The sequence below is a fragment of the Octopus bimaculoides genome, chromosome 4 (assembly GCF_046866305.1).
Source record: "Octopus bimaculoides isolate indiv1 chromosome 4, ASM4686630v1, whole genome shotgun sequence".
NCBI classification, from domain to species: domain Eukaryota; kingdom Metazoa; phylum Mollusca; class Cephalopoda; order Octopoda; family Octopodidae; genus Octopus; species Octopus bimaculoides.
In genome coordinates this window covers 98,483,345-98,502,286 of record NC_142931.1, presented here as the reverse complement: position 1 = coordinate 98,502,286, position 18,942 = coordinate 98,483,345, and the positions used below count along the sequence as shown (strand labels likewise).

Sequence of the window (18,942 nt, the reverse complement as noted above, 5' to 3'; positions counted from 1 at the left end):
TGAAATTTGATAAGATAAAATATTTTATTAGTTTTACGGATCCAAATCCCGCTTGGATTGTATACGTCTTTCATCTTTCAATATCGACGATGTGAAATGTATGTAATTGTCCGAATGTAAGAAATAATGTTCAATTAAATGCAAATGTTCATATTTATAATTGCCTTATGTTTATAGTTCTACATGTGTCAGTGTATTACGTGATATCTTGTTAACATGATACAGCTACATGGAGGGACATCTTTCAGCTCTCGTTGTCTTAGTCGCGACAATATCGCCAATGGCAATACACACAAGGCTGAAACGCACAAAAATACTCCAGCCAAATAAAATGAACCCCTATAGTGTCCAGTCAGGTCTCGTAACAAACCTAGAATGAAATAAAAAGATAGTATTAACAACAATTATTATTATTACTATATCTTATTTAGACAGATTCCCCAGTTCAGGACCACAGCCTCCCATACTACCATAAAAGGCAAGGCCAGTTATGAAAAATTGTGTCACCATAAAAGAATCGACGCATACTTAAATATGTCTTAGTAAATCAGATTGATTGTTGTGTAAACTAGTGAGCTGAAATCTTCCCTCCCGCCAAACAGCTTGATCGAACTTTCTGGAAACTCCGTTGGGCGTTATAAAAACTGGATTTTGAAAACGTTGGACAGAACAACTTCTGGCGTTATACGCAACTGTGCCGCTCAGTTCCATGATAAGTGTTCTCACTTTTTGAATTTCTTCCGCTCAGAACAGCCTGGAGTTCAGTTCGGAACTAAATCAATCATCTTTGTGATAAAGCATTCTCTTACAGCACTCTCGCATAAAGTACATCCTTATTTTACAAGTATATCATGTGAAGAAAAAACAAATTTAGTATGCATTATCATACACTTATCGAAAGATATTGTAAGGTTGTTTTATAGGGGGAAATGTATGATTCTATGCATGTAAATACAATGCTGTACAATAGGATAAAATATGAAACTATGAATTTATATATAAACTGCGTTATATAACAATCGTATTTCATTTTATCTTCTGAACAGTTGTATAGTTGTTCATCTTAGAAATTCCTAGTTTATATTTCGACCAAGAGAACTGCAGGATGTAAAACGCGTATTTTTGGCTATGATGCTTTGTCTTACTGCAATCGACTACCGTTGTAATGACCATCGCCATGGTTTTGTTGTCATCCACTCATTGCAAATAACTGGTAGGCGGACGAACACTTAACATCTCTTTCATCTTTTTAAGGGAATTTTGATTTAGATAATTATAAAATGTTTCTTAAAGGTAAGTCAATCATTTAAATAATATAAAACTCATATCAACTGTAGGTTATGTATGCTAGGGAAGGAGGTTTAAGGAGATGATGTGATCTCTCCATATAACTACCAATGCACGGTAAGCAATTCTTTTGTATTAGGTTGTCTGGAAGGTTCTGAGCGCTTTTTAATATGCAAAAAGGGATATAAATAATTGGCCTTTCAATAAATTTTATTCAATGCAATAATTTCCATTATTATTAATGACCTTTGGCCATCTATCCAGATAATTTAAATATTCCATCAGCATAAAATTTTGGCTCCATCTAAATCGTTAAATATTCTTCCTTGCAATGAGTTCTGTAGAGACAAAAACAAGTGGTAGTTGAATGGCATAATATCAGGAAAATATGGTGGATGAGGTAAGAGATTCCAGCCAAGTTCATGCAACTCTGTTCGGGTAGCCAAAGACATATGTGGTCGGGCATTGTCTTGTTGGAACACGACCCCTTTCCTGTTGGCAATCTCCGTCCTCAATTCTTTGATTTTTTTTTTCTTGGTTCAGATTAGTCAGCTGACGACACTACACATCAGAATTATTGGTCCGGTTTTGTGAGAGAAGCTCATAATAAAGAATGCTTCTATGGTCCCACCAAACACAAAGCAAACCTTTTTTTGGCATGGATATTCGTCTTTGGTTGCTGTTTTGGGAGACTCTTACGCAAGCTCCAGGATCTTAGCGGTATTTCGTCCATCTTTACGTTCTGGGTTCAAATTCCACCGAGGTCGACTTTGCCTTTCGTCCTTTCAAGGTCGATAAAATAAGTTCCAGTTGATCACTGGGATCAATGTAAATGACTAACTCCTCCCCCGAAATTGCTGACCTTGTGTTAAAATTTGAATCCAATATTATTAGCAATATTTATTGTGTCTAGCACTCATGCTTATCCGACTCCCTAGCCCACAATACTCGGTCTCTCATCTGTAATGTGCCACACGCAGAGCAATTTTCTTATGCATTTTAAAATATAAAAATGTGCGTTTTATATGCTGAAAAAAAAGTTAATTCTTTTCTCATAATTATAAACTGCTCTCGGATTGCTATTTAGAATATTATGCAGTGAAAACTTGTATTTATTCCATTCGATATAACGTGAAAGCTGTTCTATTTATTCAATTGTCGAATAGTTGTAAATGCAAATATTCTTGATTAGTAAAATTGTATGAAAATTAATAGCAATACTAAGGCGGCGATTTGGTAGAATCGTTAGAACGCCGGACTAAATGAACGCGACGCGCAGCAAACCATCGAAAACTATTTAACAACACAAATACGGCCATAAAACTCAAGTCCAGTATATTTGATGGTGGAGTTAAAACGATATCATCGACTCCAGTACTTGACTAACTCTATTTTATCGACCACTGAGGAATGAAAAGCACAGTTACCCTTGACGTCATCAGAACTCATAGCATATATTCCGACACTCTAACAATTCTGCCAACTCGTCTCCATAATAATAATAATAATAATAATAATAATAATAATAATAATCCTTTCTATTGAAGGCACAAGGCCTGAAATTTTGGGGGAGGGGACTAGTCGATTACATCGACCCTAGTGCGTAACTGGTACCTAAATTATCGATCCCGAAAGGATGAAAGGCAAAGTCGACCTCGGCGGAATTTGAACTCAGAATGTAGCGACGGGCGAAATACCAGTAAGCGTTTCATCTAGCATACTAACGATTCTTTCAGCTCGCCGCCTTAATGATGATGATGATGATGATGATGATGATGATAATAGAGCATCGAAGGCCCGATATAAGTAGCCTTTAGAAGGGACAAGCAAAAGTGCCTAATAGTCGACATGGCAGTGCCAGATCAACATATCGTGAAAGAAAGAGCAAAGGCTGACAAATATCGCGCCAACATGTGCCAGCTGCGGGAGTCAAGCATAAACGTTGTTCAATACTACCCAACCTGAAGAAATATTTGGACACTTTAGAAATATCCTACAACCTTGGTGTATAGCAAAAATTGGCTTTACTTGGAACTGCACGCATACTGCGTAAGGTATTGTCTGGCGGAGGTCCTTATGGCTTGATACAGAGTTCAAATTTCCGATGCACACGATATCTTCAATGTACAACACAACTAATGGCAATGACTTGTGCAATCGCTCATTGCTTCCCGTATTTCAGAGGCAGTAACCGGCTTTTCGCAGAATCTCAGGTCCATCACCGAGAGCCGTGATAAACCGTTTAGGTATGACGTAAAGTTCGCTACCGTCGTCGACCCATCATCCTCCCCAAACAGCCTCGCAAAGTGCTGCTGGAAAGCCACACACATCTGCTCAGAACCGAGTAGCACACGTCCGTCCTGATCCGTCAAAGACTTGATCGTGGTTTTGTTTCCACGTCGCGTCTCTACCGTTTGGGTCCATAGGATGGCTTTTGTTCTTTAGCTCTGACTACGCATCCATCGTGTTTCACCCCAAAGAAATGGTCAAGAGCCATTCTCGCCGCTATCACGTCGGTCGCGATGCTTTTACTAATAGCTTCTTCTAGTTTGCTAACTAGTTCTCCCTCTAATCTATCTCTTTCTATTGCTAAATCTTTGGCTGATAAAGAAGCCATCATAATGTTCGACAAAGGAACGGGCTCCTTGTCGAGAAATATTGAGAACGAAGAAAGAATTGAGAATATATAAATATCGAATGGCCTAAACTTAATGACGCCACCGAGGCGAAAAATGTTTCGTCTTTAAGCAACGTCAAAACTTTCGATGTCAACAACGAGAACAACAACAGCAGCAGCAGTAACAGTAGCCACAATAACAACAACAATAACTGCAACAACAATACGAAAGAAATTAATCATAAAAACGCAAATATCGCCTCTGTGTCTTTTGCGTTAGCGGTGGGAAATATGGAAGAAGAATTAACATTGGCAAGGAAAATTGTAAAAGAGATGAGAGAAGGGTAGCTCTAAACCCTCCATCCAAGGTGATAGAAAATATCGCAAGATGCACGGTAACATACCGCTGCATCGGAGTCAAGCTCCGGCGGGTGGAAAAATTCCCCCTGGGAATGAAGTACAAAAATGCCTTGGGAGCGTGTGGGAGAAAAGATTAATCGCCTTTCTCCAGTCTCTGTCCTCTCCCACATCGCAGCTAAAGAGGATTGTGGAAGGCAGTCGAACTATTTCACCCCTACGTAACAACACAATAGTACTGCGTTCCTTTGCCCTTTAAATGCTAGCAGCGGAGGAATACACACGACGACTTCCGCCCAGCCGAAGGGCGCGGAAACTTAAAAAAACTTTAGAAGTCTGTGTTCCCGTCGGGTCACCATTTTAGATGGTGCAGGTCGTCGTTGTGCCACCTAATATGATTTTCAGACGGCTGTAATCTCGCTGGTAGTAAACCCAGATGAAAAACATACACAAGCAAGGTTGTAACTTTAAACATGTTTATTGTGGCTACACGTATATACACAATGTAATGATAAATAAGATGGTTTATGTGTAATGGCCATGGTCTTCCGTGCTATGCTCCTATCTGCAAGCTGGCCTGTGGCATAAGATAGTACCAGTCAAGTTGCGTCCTCATAGCCTGCGTGTCAGTGCAGAAAAGAGAAAGAGATGAGGTCACGTGTCTGAAACTTAATGTTGTGTAACGCTCTCTATATCTGGCCAGCTTGTTTGCTCCACTATGAAGGAAGTGGGGTAATGCGTCTACAAAACTTTCAGTAGCTGTCTAGAAGCTGGATGCTTAATACGTGATTATCAACTGTCCGGTGACTTCGGTCACACGGAATAAGACGCTGATTGGTTACTTATACATTCACTTGGAAACAACTTATTGTATTTTCTCTTTCACACAACGCATTGATTTTTACTGCTTATTGGTGAGCTAACTCTTTTCTCTGCCAGCATCACTCCAGTAGATTGTTATTCCTATCGTCGTACACATCCTTATACACGAGTTAAAATCATAATTACCTTTATTTATTTGTTACACCGTGTTATTCTCCCTTTAAATAAAGTAAACCCCAAAAATGCCTTCTGATAATTACATTTTCTCACACTGAGCAACCTCTCTTATCAAAGATGGAGGAAGTCTTGAAATACGTTGTCTCATGTCAGTTCTCTGCTGAAGGGAAACTCTTCGGTTTCGAAGTCGACGTTGGCCCTTGGTACTTCTAGCAATAAGGATGAGGTGATTTCGTTTACTTCTGCTCCGACCATTCCTGAAGCTACGGTTGCTGACAATCTCGAAAAAAATCAATAACAGCAAAAGTCTTGCCCCCTGGGTCTGTTGTTATTGTTGCTACTGCTGTTACTTCCCTGCTGTTGTATGTCTCTTTTTTTTTTCTGTTCCTCTTTTTCAGAACAGAAGGTTTTCAAATTGACCTTTACTACCGCCTGTGTTATAAAAAGATCTTCTATCCTGCACCACCAGTATGGATGATTCCATCTCCGGCTCCCCAGTGGGATACGATTCTATGAAAACGTAAGATAGCAGTCTTTATCCAAGGGAGATAACAATTTTTAAAAGATGTTATGACAATGAGATAATATATACAGTACTTGCCATTTGAGATCCAAATTTTATATATTGCAGGGAGAGAAGACACATACTAAACATCATACATACACCTTAATACACACATATTATACACGTATATCTGAGAGATTCGACAAGACGGAGCAAGACTATTTTCGAACCGAAAGTAGAGTACTCTCAGAATTCAAAGTAATTTTATTTTTTTATATGAGTAACTCGTTATATATTCACGAAATAATTTACATCTAATACAGAATACCAAGCAACTCAAAGCAAACTGATAAAGTTGTACACGAATTTGAATTTAAAATTATACATTGCTGAACTATTATATAATAATTTTCAATCTACAACATCAGATAATCTATTTCAGATAGTAACTGATCCTGAGAGAAGCTGAAAGTTTTTCACTCTAGCGATGATGGGCGAGGTCCAACAAAGCAGAAGTCGCAACGCTTTATACGTCAAACCCTTTTTTAGCGGTTATAACTTTACCAAGTTTAATAAAATTGCATGAGTGTATATGTGTGCCTGAGAGAGAGAGAGAGAGAGAGTTTACTTGAATATGGTGTGTTGCCTTACCTGCAAGAGAAGCACTGGCAGTGCTACCGACTCCAAGTGCCAGTGTGAAAAACCCGAACGATACAGCTATATTATCTTTGCCTGCAATATAAGCCAATATGGACGGGTCTAATCCAGCTGTTATTCCATAGAAAAGTCCAAAAAAGGCAGAGAATAGCATGCAGAACCAGAAGCGTTGCAGCAATGGAATAAGAAGAGTTGACACGCCGCTCAGTAACATGGCCACGGTGTAGAGCATTAAGATGTTCAATTTTGAATAACACGACGCTGCTCCAGCTAGTAGACGACCGACAAATCCAGTGACTCCGATTACAGACACTAAAATGGCGGCTTTCTTTGTGGTTGTACCAAATGACTCAGCATAGTCCGATATGATAATAACAGGAACTCCAGCGCCAGTAGCTGACAGCAAACAGGAGCAGAAAAGCACTAGATATTTTGTATTTTTGAAGATATTAATATCACGGAGATAATTTTTTATACAGTTCCAACATCTATGAATCTTTCCCGTAAAACTTTGCTCTCCATTTTTTGAAGATTTTTCCACCAAATGATTTCCTTCCATGACGTTTGCACAAAAGTTTTGGTGATATTCTAAAGAATATCTATCAACAGTTGAGATAGAATTAGATTGTGTACTGGAATATTGCTCATCAGTACACATGTGTCTCTTCGTTCCTGTTTGAAAATCTCCTGAGTCTTTAATAACATTTATTGATGAGGAATGAAACTGAATGTAATTTACGCTAGAGTCTCGTTTCGTTTTACTGTAAAAACTTGATTTCATATCGATCAAACCATCCAGCCATAAATCTTTCAGAACTGCCGAAATATTAGGGTAAATATTGACATTAAACGAGATTGATCTTCTTTTAGTCGACTTATTCCGAAATTGGCAACAAGGAAAGAATTTATTTCTTTTGGGGAACATCAAAAGTGAACAAAGACCAGTAACTAGTTGAATACCAGAAAGGAACTGCATTGATGGTCGCCAGCCAACCGAAGCTATCAGCTCGCTGATTATAATAGGAAATATGATATTTCCCACTCCACAACCACTCGATGATATTGCACAGGCAAGACCTTGCTTTTCCTGGAAATGTTCCGTCACACATAGAATGGCCGTCAGATTCAAGCAACCGAAACCAATTCCTAAGGAAAAATAACAGAAATTGATATTATTATGAATGTTATCTAGCTATCTATCTATCTATTTGCAGACAGACAGACAGACAGACAGACAGACAGACAGACAGACAGACGGACGGGTAGGTTGATAGACAAACAGACAGACAGATAGATAGATAGATTTACAAATAATGCTACCTAGCTTTAGAAACAAGCTTAAATAGAGAGCTTGGTTCTTCGGAAAGAGTAAAATGAATTGCTTGTATTAGGTCCAGTCACTTTACAGCATGCTACTTAAAGTTTCATGGTTGAAGATATTATTCAGATAGACCTGGCTGGTAATAGTAATTCCAGTAAGTCTAGCGATACGGCAGTAGTAGGAAAGCGCGACGTGGACTTCCAGTAACTTACATCTAGAATAGCTGCGGCGTGACTATGATTGATATCATGTTTATTGATTTAAAATGTTTGATATCTTAGATAGGATATGGAATTTTTCCTCCTTGCAGAAGTTACAAAGAGTTTTTCCGCTAATTTTTTTACTATTAAAAACTAAAATCGATCAAAATATTTTACAATTGGTATGACTTGCCTATAGTTGTCTTATATAACTTGAGAGAACTGCGGTGTTTCTCTAACATATTTAGCAGCATATTTGTGAATCGAGTAACAACTTGTGACGGATCAGATTAAATCAATATTTGTCTTCAATTTAATGTTTACGTTTATGTACTGCATGTGGAATTATAATTAAAACTTTGCATTTTTCTCTTTACTTTGATTAGATTTAATTGAAATTAATCATTGAGACTGTCTCTTTTCAACTTCACTACAAAGATAATTTTTAATTCATTGAAAAACTTTTCCTCATTACATTAAATATTAAGTTATCACTATTGAGTTTCGTGCAGACAACGTCCCAGTGTAATTTTTCTCGATTGTTCATTGTAATTTATTCTCTTATTTACTACAGAAGTTCTTGCTAATTAACTCGTTTCTTATATATTGAAAATGTCTGATGTTTTAGATAGCACTTGGAATTTCTCATCATTATAAAGGGCTACAAAAAATGTTTCCATTTTCTTATTTTTTTCTAAATGCTAAAATCGGCCATGGCGTTTCAAAATTGGTACGATTAGCCATTAGTTGCCTTATGTTGCTCAATAAAACTGCAGCGTTTTTCTTTTCTTTTCTTATGCATCAATATTTCTTTCTTATGACTTATAAAGGGAAAAGGAGTATTAGTGAGTTAATTGGAAAAAATATCAACGGAGAATCGTAATAGTGGTTCTTACTTGGAACATACATCCTTTGTCAGGCTTCAGAAACCATAATGGTAAGATGTGGAATAAATTGTATATTTACCTGCTAATACACTATACAGCACGTAGAGTTGTGGGAGAGTGTTGGCATAGGAACTTGTAAATAAGCCTATGACTGATATAACTGAGCCAAATATTGCAACTGGACGTGAGTGGAGCCTCTTGACCAGAAGGCCTGCAAATGGACCTGTGTAATAAAGTAAATATATCAAAAATTGTTATCATAGAACATATAAGGATTGCAATGAAGAAGGAGACAAGGAAAGAGTCTATAGCCATCGAAATGAGAAGTTCATAGACACAAGAAAGATAATACCAGTTCGTAGTCAATAGCACACGGTAAGTTAAATACTGTATCAAGACGTCGCAGCCATGATGCTGAGCCGGTTACAGGTAGAAGGAAAGGATGTAGTAGAATTAATCGATACGGGAAGGATAAAAGGTAAGCTCTATCCCATAGGGATTTGAACTCAAGACGTAGACGATCGAGACTAAATATATAAAATATTTTGCCTATCAATTTGATGGCATGCACTGCTCTGTCACTCAATGATGATGATGATGATGATGATAATGATGATGATGATGATGATGATGATAATGATGATGATGATAATGATGATGATGATAATGCATGGACAATTTCATAGGGATGTTGCAGATAAAACAGACAGAGAAAAAGATGGCTATGGATGACTAAAAGTGACTTAAAACCGGAAACGGAGGCTCTAATTTGTGCTGCCCAAGAGCAAGCATTAAGAACTAATTACATCAAATATAAAATAGACAACACAGCAGAAAGTGATAAGTGCAAAATTTGTGAACAAAATGAAGAAACCATATGGCATATTACCAGTCAATGTATGCCACTACAATGTATGAAAGGCAAATTCGATCTCGGCGGAATTTGCAGTCAAAACGTAAAGACGGACGAATTGCCACTAAGCAGTCTGTCTGATGTGCTAACGATTCTGTCATAACATCGCATAATAATAATAATAATAATAATAATAATAATAATAATAATAATAATAATAATAATAATAATAATAATAATAATGATAATGATAATAATATACAGAAAATTGCACTACTGGGCACATACAGAAAATTGTACTACTGGGCCCATACAGAAAATTGCACTACTGGGCACTGCACACATCCTACGCAAAACACTTTCAATACAGTAACCATAAGAGCATCACAGCCAACCACAGCACATACCCAAGGCACACAGAGCTGCGCTCGGTAGTGAAGTGAAAGCACGTTATAAAAATAAAACTACTGAACAATAATAATAATAATAATAATCCTTTCTTTATTGGCCACAAGTGCCGCACCAGAAAAACAAAGGGCGATACAACAAAAGGACAATAGGGATTTACATATAGTGCGTATAAATTGTAAAAAACCATAACAATTAACAATAAAAATTCGAACAGTAAAATTCCTCCAAAGTGGGGAAGTTCCACCCAGGAGTAGCCAAGGAACCCTACATATCCTGGAGACGTCGAACACCAAGGGAGTCTCGGGCGGGTATCTCTCTTCTCTCCATTCCCTCTGGTCAACAGGCGCATGCTCAGAGTAAGCCCATTCACACGTGACATCCTTGCTACATACACCCACCTTTAAACAAAAATACCGGTGACAGTGGGGTGGGGGGACAGTATTTCTCTCTCCATTCTCACCACCCTGTGGAACTTGTAAGTCGATAAGGACTTGACCGAAGCGGAAAGTATCTGTCTTCGGTCCTTTCAACCTCGACCACACTACCTCTTTCGCCATAACCACTCTACAGAGAAAACTGCCTCTCTTTCCCGGTCAAAAAAAAGGCGGCGGGGCGATCTTTAATTTGGACACGGCCGATAATCGAATCCGTCCTACACGCGTCAACAGTTTGCCCACCACTAATCCCCTATAGAAATTCAATGTGAAACTTCCACCGGCCGCATTGCCTGACTGGCACTTATTATTATTATTATTATTATTATTATTATTATTATTATTATTATTATGGCGGTGAGCTGGCAGAATCGTTAGCCCGCCGGGTGAAATGCTTAGCAGCATAAATTAAATACCAGTTATTCACTGGGGTCGATGTAATGGACTAATCCCCTCCCTCGCCCCCAAATTTCATGCCTTGTGCCTTTAATAGAAAGGATTATTACTACTATTGATTTGACTCTACTATTGATTTGACTCAGGTTCGTTCTTATTCCAAGTAGAGTTTATATGGGTAGCGGGTTACTCCCTGTAACCTGAGGTATCCACAAGCTTTCAGTAGCCTTTCAAGTGCTTAAGATCTAACAGTACAACTACAGCAACAACACAGCACGGGAAATGTATGAAAGTAACTTTCAGCTGCTTTCGGCACCGCCATCACCAACACTGTAACAATAGAAGAGATCAATGACAAACAAAAGAGATCAATAACAAACAAAAGTGATCAATAACAAACAAAAGTGATCAATGACAAACAAAAAGCAGTAACAACACTATCGAGAATACTGCCACCTCAACCACCACCGCCGGTGGCAACAACAAACCCACCATTACGAACACCACCACTAACGTCATTAACGAAAATATACAAACGAAGCAAACGAACAATGCAAATCTGCTGTTAACGATCTCGCCGACGAGACGCAGCAAGTCAATGCAGGATTTTTTATAAATGAAAATGAATTTAGAAGTGCAAAATATACGTTGGAGAAATATGGGCGAAATGTAGCACTGATGTCCTTAGATCTGTCTCGCAAGACACTAATTTGAGGACAGTTCTATACAAAGCTATTGGAATAAAAAAAAAATAGAATAGAGCAGGCAACACACCCGCAGGTAGAAAAACATACAGTGGCGGGCAAGGGTAGCGAGATCCTCGGGGGGACTCTGAGTGTCGGAAGAGATGAATTGGCTGATCTTTTCGGGCCGGGGTCTATGGATAGTTCCCAGAAATCCTTGGCCTGGCAGTTCTACCGGGAAGCTTTATGAGTTAGAGACAAGCTCTACTGGCACGGAAGTGTTGTCAGACGGACATGTCCGAAACGTGAGCAAGGCGATGAAACCGTTCTGCATGTATTCGTCCAATTTTCCACCAAAATTTTTATGTAGTACAAAGTATGATCTTGAGTAGGTATAAACGTTTGTGTTAAACGTTCTAAACTAAAATTACAACACAAAATTCGGATAAAATTATATTGCATACAGAAAATATCAATATAAATAGTCTTTCTCTCACTTCGTTCTAAGCAATTAGTACTACTTCAGTATTTTATAAGTATCAAGAGAGTCCGCCATCAAGCTTACAGTGTGAACAGAGTTTTCTTAGTATTAACAACTCTGTGTTCCGTGCTTTGCACTATATTTTCTATTTCAATTTCGGAATATTAAATCTAGTAACAATTGCCAGAATATTGTACTGAAAATGTCAGTACATTAGACATGAATAACCACAACAGACTGTCACAGAAGTAAGGAGTGAGAGAAGAAAGAAGAGTGGGTGAGAGACAGGAGGAAGGCACAAACAGAGGGAAGGAGAAGAGGAGAGAGAGACAGAAAGAGAGAGACAGAGAGAGAGACAGACAGAGAGAGAAACAGAGAGAGAGACAGACAGAAAGAGACAGACAGACAGACAGACTTCGAGTGTATCACAACAAGATTACGGACGAACATGTATTTATTGAATTAAAAAACATTAATATCGATAAGGCTTTATGACCACTAGATCATTTTAGACTTTGAATGATATTGTAATAGTAAACTAAAATTGAGAGTGGAGAAAAGGCAAAAAGAATGAGAGAATGAAAAAGAAAGAAGAGGGGGAAGAGAGAGAGAGAGAGAGAAAGATGGTAAGATGATTAAGGTGTTTGAACCTGTATTATATTCCATTACCAAACGATCTGATGGAGGTACTTTTATGTTCTTGTGGAAACTGTTCCGGGTTTTGTTCTAATAATAAAATTACTCGTCTAAGAGAAAGAGAGAGAGGGGGGAAGATATTTAAAAAATAACCTTGTCAAAGCCGGAGGTGCAATTCATTTTCAACGATTCACCAACTATAAAAAGATCTAATTCTTGGGAGCTACAAAAAAATTTACAAGAGAAACATATAAATTTTTTTTTTTTTTCTATTTCAGTTAGAAAAATCTCTATAAGAGCAGGGATCTAGGTGGTTTGGCTGCCAGCATTTCAAAAATTAAAGTTAATCGAAAATTTTAAAATTTAGCACAATAATATTGTTACATTATTTACATTTGACGGATATTTGTCCTCATCTTGTTCGTTGTTAACACAATGTTTCGGCTGATATACCCTCCAGTCTTCATCAGGTGTCTTGGGGAAATTTCGAACCTGGGCTCTCATTCCTAAGGTATTTTTCGATGTTATCATAATTATTATTCAGGTCACTGAATCTAACTCGGAATCTTGGGGTTAGTAACCCGCGCTCTTAGCCACTACGCCATATGCCCGTGGGCAATTATGGTGTGAATTTTAGGGCTTATAAATCTAATATTTTCCTATCCTTCCTTAATACCGGTTCCCATATGCTATTCATATCTGCGCTCGGTCTGGTTGGGAGGTTGTTGTGTCCTAGCATATGTGCTGCTTCTTTTAGTGTTCGTATTTTCCAGTGGTGTTCTCCATCTATTATTTTAACTTCATCTCACAGGGGGAGGTGATCTCCATTTTTCCATACATGATCAGCTATACCCGATTTATCAATGTCTCCCCGTGTCACAGCTTTGCGATGTTCCTCTAGCCTTATTTCGAGGAGGGCGGCATGTTTCGCCTTTGTATAACCTACCACAGCTGCATGGGATGGAGTACACGCAGTTTTTGGTCATATTCTCTTCTATTGATGGTTTTACTCGGAGATATTTGCGAAATGTTGTATTACTCTTGAATACTGTCCTGGTGTCATATGGGCCGCATATATTTTGTATCTTTTCGGAGAGGCCTATCACATAGGGTAGACAGACGGTGGACCGTTTATTGGTTTCATCCTCTCTTTTCTTCATAATTGGAGTGGATAGTATGTTTTGGGGGTAGTTGTTGCTTAATAGATTGTTACTGAGCCTGATCATCTCTTCATGGTGGGTTTTCACGATCGCTACTTATTTTCTTTGCTCGATGTTTTAGGCACTGAGCAATCCCTTTCTTTACACTGTATGGATGGTGAGAATTGAAGTTAAGATATCGTTCGGTGAAGGTCGGCTTGGTGCGTGTTATTAATAAATCCAGGAATGCCAGCTGATTGTCTTTTTCCTTTTCCATTGTGAACTGTATGGATGGCTTTATTGAGTTCACATGATCTAACAGCACTTGGACATCTTCCTGGTGGGACCAGAGTATAAAGGTGTCATCAACATATCGCAGCCATAGGGTTGGTTTTAGTGGTGTTGATCCTAAAGCCAAATTCTCAAAGTATTCCATATTTTTATTGGCTATTTTCGGTGATAATGGCGAACCCATAGCTAAACCCTCTTTTTATCAAGATATATCAGTGTCTGTACTGAAGTAGGTAGTTTCTACACAGAAGGTCAACATTTCCATCAAGTTTCTTATTGGTATACTAGTGCGTTCTTTTAGATGGGTGTCCGTCACTAGTTTTTCTTAAATCACCGATAGTGCTTCACCAGTTGGGACTTTGGTGAACAGACTTATCACATCTAGACTCACCATCTGGTTGGATTCAATGGAGGTATCCTTGATCAATTCTGTGAAGTGGGTGGAATTCTTCGCGAACGAAGTTGACTTTCCTGCTAATGGACTGATTATATCCACAAGGAAGCGGCTTAATGGATGACATGCTGAACCTCTACAGCTCACTATAGGCCTTAATGGAATACCCTCCTTGTGAATCTTAGGGAGACCGTACATGTATGGTAGTTTACTGTAGTGTTAAGTCAGTTGTCTGTACTTCATTGGTGTAAAGTGATCCTTGTTCTTGAAGATCTGTGACAACTTCCTCTCTGTTTTCAGAGTTGGGTCTTTCTTTACTTTGCTGTAGCTACCATCACTTTTAAGACTTGCCAATTTTTCAGAGTAATCAGACTTGTTCATCACCACTGTAATATTTCCCTTGTCTGCTGGAAGTATTATGATGGAATTGTCACTCTGTAGTCTTTTGATAGCGAACTTTTGGGAAGTTTCGCTTTTTCTAGTACCTGTTTCACTTTCCACCTTCGTTCATCTCCCTGAGCTTTTGGCATTTTACGACTATCTCTTCAATAGGAGCTATTATGTCCAAGTATTGAATGTGCTTGATGGTTGTCGCAAAGTTGAGACCTTTGTTTAGTACTGCTTCTTCAGATCTTTCTAGATGTCGGCTACTTAAATTAATTACTGCTTTCACTGGTGGGTGACGGACTTCAGTCTTTATTCTCTGATCTTTGAGTTTCATAAACTTCTTAATCTGGCGTGTCTTCACCATTTCAAATTATTTCATGTACGACTTTCTTAGATCTTGTTGGATTCTCCTTTTATCATCATCTCTGGTTATTTTCCTAAGTAATAGAGATAACCTCTCTCCTCTCACGGACGAGGGCATGTCCTGCCCTTTTCGCTACTCTTCTAGCTTTATATGAATCCACTGGTGTCATTATATTCATGCCAGGTGGGATAAGGTTTGAGTTTCAACATCTGCACAGGAAAGTTAGATGATTTGAAAGACGAGCTAGTTTTTGATGGAGTTTCTCTATATATCTTCATTGAAATCTAATGTCGGCTCCGTACCGATTAGATAATGCAGTTCTATATTTAATATTATTTTCCAAACTGAATTGCTGGAGTTATTTCACTTTCTCCAGAAAAATGTTTTAAAAAGTTATAGAGGTTTAAAGTTTGATCATTTTCACTCAGTCAGAAAACAAGATTTGGAAGCTGTGATTTTGTGCGTGACTGCACATTTTGTTGTCAACATCCTGAAAATAGTACGTGTTGTCAATATTTGTAAACAACACGTCTTTTGTAATTTTAAGCATTCAATGTGCATTTATGCGATAACACGAATTAAAAGATTTATCTAAAAACAAAATAGCACATTACAAATATAATATTTTTTAAGAAACAAACTTTTTGTTGGTTAGTTCATTAAAAGCGAAAGTTAAAAATGCATTCAATCAATTTCTTGAACAAATCACAATTTTCATATCTCCTGCGCTACATAAATTCACATGCTCAATTGTCATCAGATGGATAAAACAAGTGGTTTCAATGCATTTGTCAACACGTGCTTTCTCGCAGACAAAGAGTTCTCATGTTCTGCTTGTTACTATGGAAACAGGCATGAATGTGTTTTACGATTGGCTAAAATTACCAAAATTTTCAAATTCTAATTGCGAATAATTCTTTATTGGTTTAGAGTGAAAATGATTTTCACTTCAGTCATTAACTAATAAAAGTGTGTCATTATACAGAATATGAAATCAGTTCAAACAGAATTAATGCTAGCAGTCAAACCGACTAGATCCGAAAGCTGTAACTATACTGAGAAGTAATGTTTATCGTCACTTAAATATGGCCGTTCCATAGGAACCGACGTTACTGTTATTTTTAACCTCAGGCGGATGCCTCCTCCAACAGGCTACTTGATGCAATTTGCACCCGATATATATTACAATTTGTATTTCATTTGACTAAAATTTGGAAACCAAAAACAAAGTGATTGATTATTTCATCTCAACTACTACATGCTCTACACGTATTTATTGTATTCTGTTGTAAAAAACAAAACATAGGTCGTATAAGCACAAACGTGTAATCTGTGAGTGGAACAGTAAAAATATAGAAGACTTTTCTCAAGTTCCAAATGTGAATTTGTCTGTGTTAACTACATCCCAAAGATGGGGCCTTGTATTTTTGTTAGAAACCGGCTTCCCCTCAGTGGAAGATTTATAATAATGAAAAAATAGAAGAGACATACATACATACATACATACATACATACATACATACATACATACACACACACATATACGTACATGCATGCACTCACACATGCGTACGTACATACATACATACATACATACATACATACATACATACATACATACATACTTGATATAATGATTTGGGATAGAGAAGAGAAACTGTGCACAGTTGTGGAAATTAGTTGCCCAGCGGATGTCAACATAAATCTGAAGATCAGTGAAAAAGAGAACACCTACGCTGAACTATTGACAAATCGGCAGTTACTCTATCCAGATTACAAGTTCAGGTTTATACCTGTAATTATTGGAGTTCTAGGATATGTAACACACTGCCTAAATACCAATCTTGAGAAATTAGGCTTCTCAAAACCAGAAAGGAGAAAGCTAATTCGAAGACTACAGATCCAGTCCATCGCTGGAACTGTAAAAATCTGAAAAACTTTCCAGAAGTTTATCATTTAAATATATATAAGCATATCTAGATATGCAACTATATGCATGAGAATACATACATAAAACATATGTCTGCACATACATACATACATACATACATAAAGAACAAGCATACAATCGCATATGAAAAGAGTATACATTCATTGCAGCAGTGCAAATGCATTACATATGCAGCCACATATATACACATGCGAACTCATACTAACATACTCACAAATTACCGGAACTGTCTTGACCCAGACAAAGAGGAATGGTCTATTTGTTTAATGACCGGTTCGAATTTTACAAAATAAATACACTGCAAGTAAAATATGCATGCATACTTACACACATATACGCATGCATACATACAAATACACAAACACACATATATATATCCACATATACATACATGCATGCATACACATGCGCACGCGCACAAACACACACACACGCGCGCGCACAAACACACATACACGCGCGCGCCCACTTTCTGAAAGATAAATATTTGATTGGTATTAGTATCGTATGTTCTGTTCAATGAACTTCAATGAAATAAAAGTAGATTAAATAAACAGCTCGAGTAAAAATAGACAAAAACTTCAAATAAACGTTCATAGACATATACAAAATAACGAACGATATGTGCATAACTGTGTGTGTGTGTGTGTGTGTGTGTGTGTGTGTGTGTGTGTGTGTGTGTGTGTGTGTGTGTGTGTGTATGCAAAGTGACGCACTACTGTGGGTGGAGAGGTGCCATTAAGTTCAGGTCTTGTAAACATTATTGATGTCCCTAAGTACAGAAACATCAGTTAATCCATACACCACTTCCCTGTCTGACCATCCCTGAAAACAGATATTCAATAAAATCCTTCCTTAAAATGACCCAGCCTGTGGACCGAACAGCTTCTTAAGCGTTTTATGTTCTAAGAAAATATGACATGCCATGAAAGTTCCAGCTCAAACCAATCCCATTTAATTCTGCAATCTATGAGCTTAGCTTACTTAAAATAAAAAGCATGTTATCACTCTTCCAATCACTAAACACAAATTACTTTCTATTCTAGTTTTAAAATTTTTTTTGTTTCTTTTTTCATTTTTTGTGTTGCTTTTGTTATTGTTTTGTTTTTGCTTTCCTTATATGAATTTAAAGCAATTAATATCTATTCATCAAGAGCCAGCAATCTCGCAGAATCGTTAGCACACCTGGCATAATGATTAGCAGTATTCCGTCTGATTTTTTATTCTGAGTTCGAATTCCGCCGAAGTCGACTTTGTCTTTCATCCTTTTGGAATCGATAAAATAAGTACCAGTTGAGCACTGGGGTCGATATATTTGACTAGCCTCTACCTCGAAATTACTGGCCTTGTGCCAAAATTTGAAACCACTATTTATTCATCAAAAGACGGTGAACTGGCAGAATCGTTAGCACACCGGACAAATTGCTTAGTGGAATTTCGTCCGGCTTTACGTTTTGAGTTAAAATTCAAACAAAGTCGATTTTCCTTTTCATCCTTTCGGAGTCGATAAAATAAGTAATAGTAGTGTGCTGGGATCGATATGATCAACTTCACCCACCGAGATTTCCGGCCTTATGCCAAAATTTGAAACTAATATTCATTTATCAATTTATCTTGAAGTTTTAGAGAAAAATTCTTGTTTACAGTGTATGAATGGATTTGATCACAGAACAGGATAAAGATTTTAACTAA

At 37.6% G+C, this 18,942-nt stretch overlaps 1 protein-coding gene across 1 annotated transcript in view; it reads right to left on the bottom strand.

Annotated features, from left to right (window-relative positions):
• LOC106876834 (monocarboxylate transporter 9) overlaps nt 1-18,942 on the bottom strand; it is a 36,098-nt gene continuing 17,156 nt past the window's right edge. Inside the window, exons 3-5 of the mRNA XM_014925548.3 lie at nt 8,910-9,053; nt 6,417-7,568; nt 1-370 (exon numbers count right to left, since the gene is read on the bottom strand). Coding sequence (XP_014781034.1) covers nt 189-370; nt 6,417-7,568; nt 8,910-9,053 — 1,478 coding nt within the window. The 3' untranslated portion in view covers nt 1-188. The remainder of the gene's footprint in view (nt 371-6,416; nt 7,569-8,909; nt 9,054-18,942) is intronic.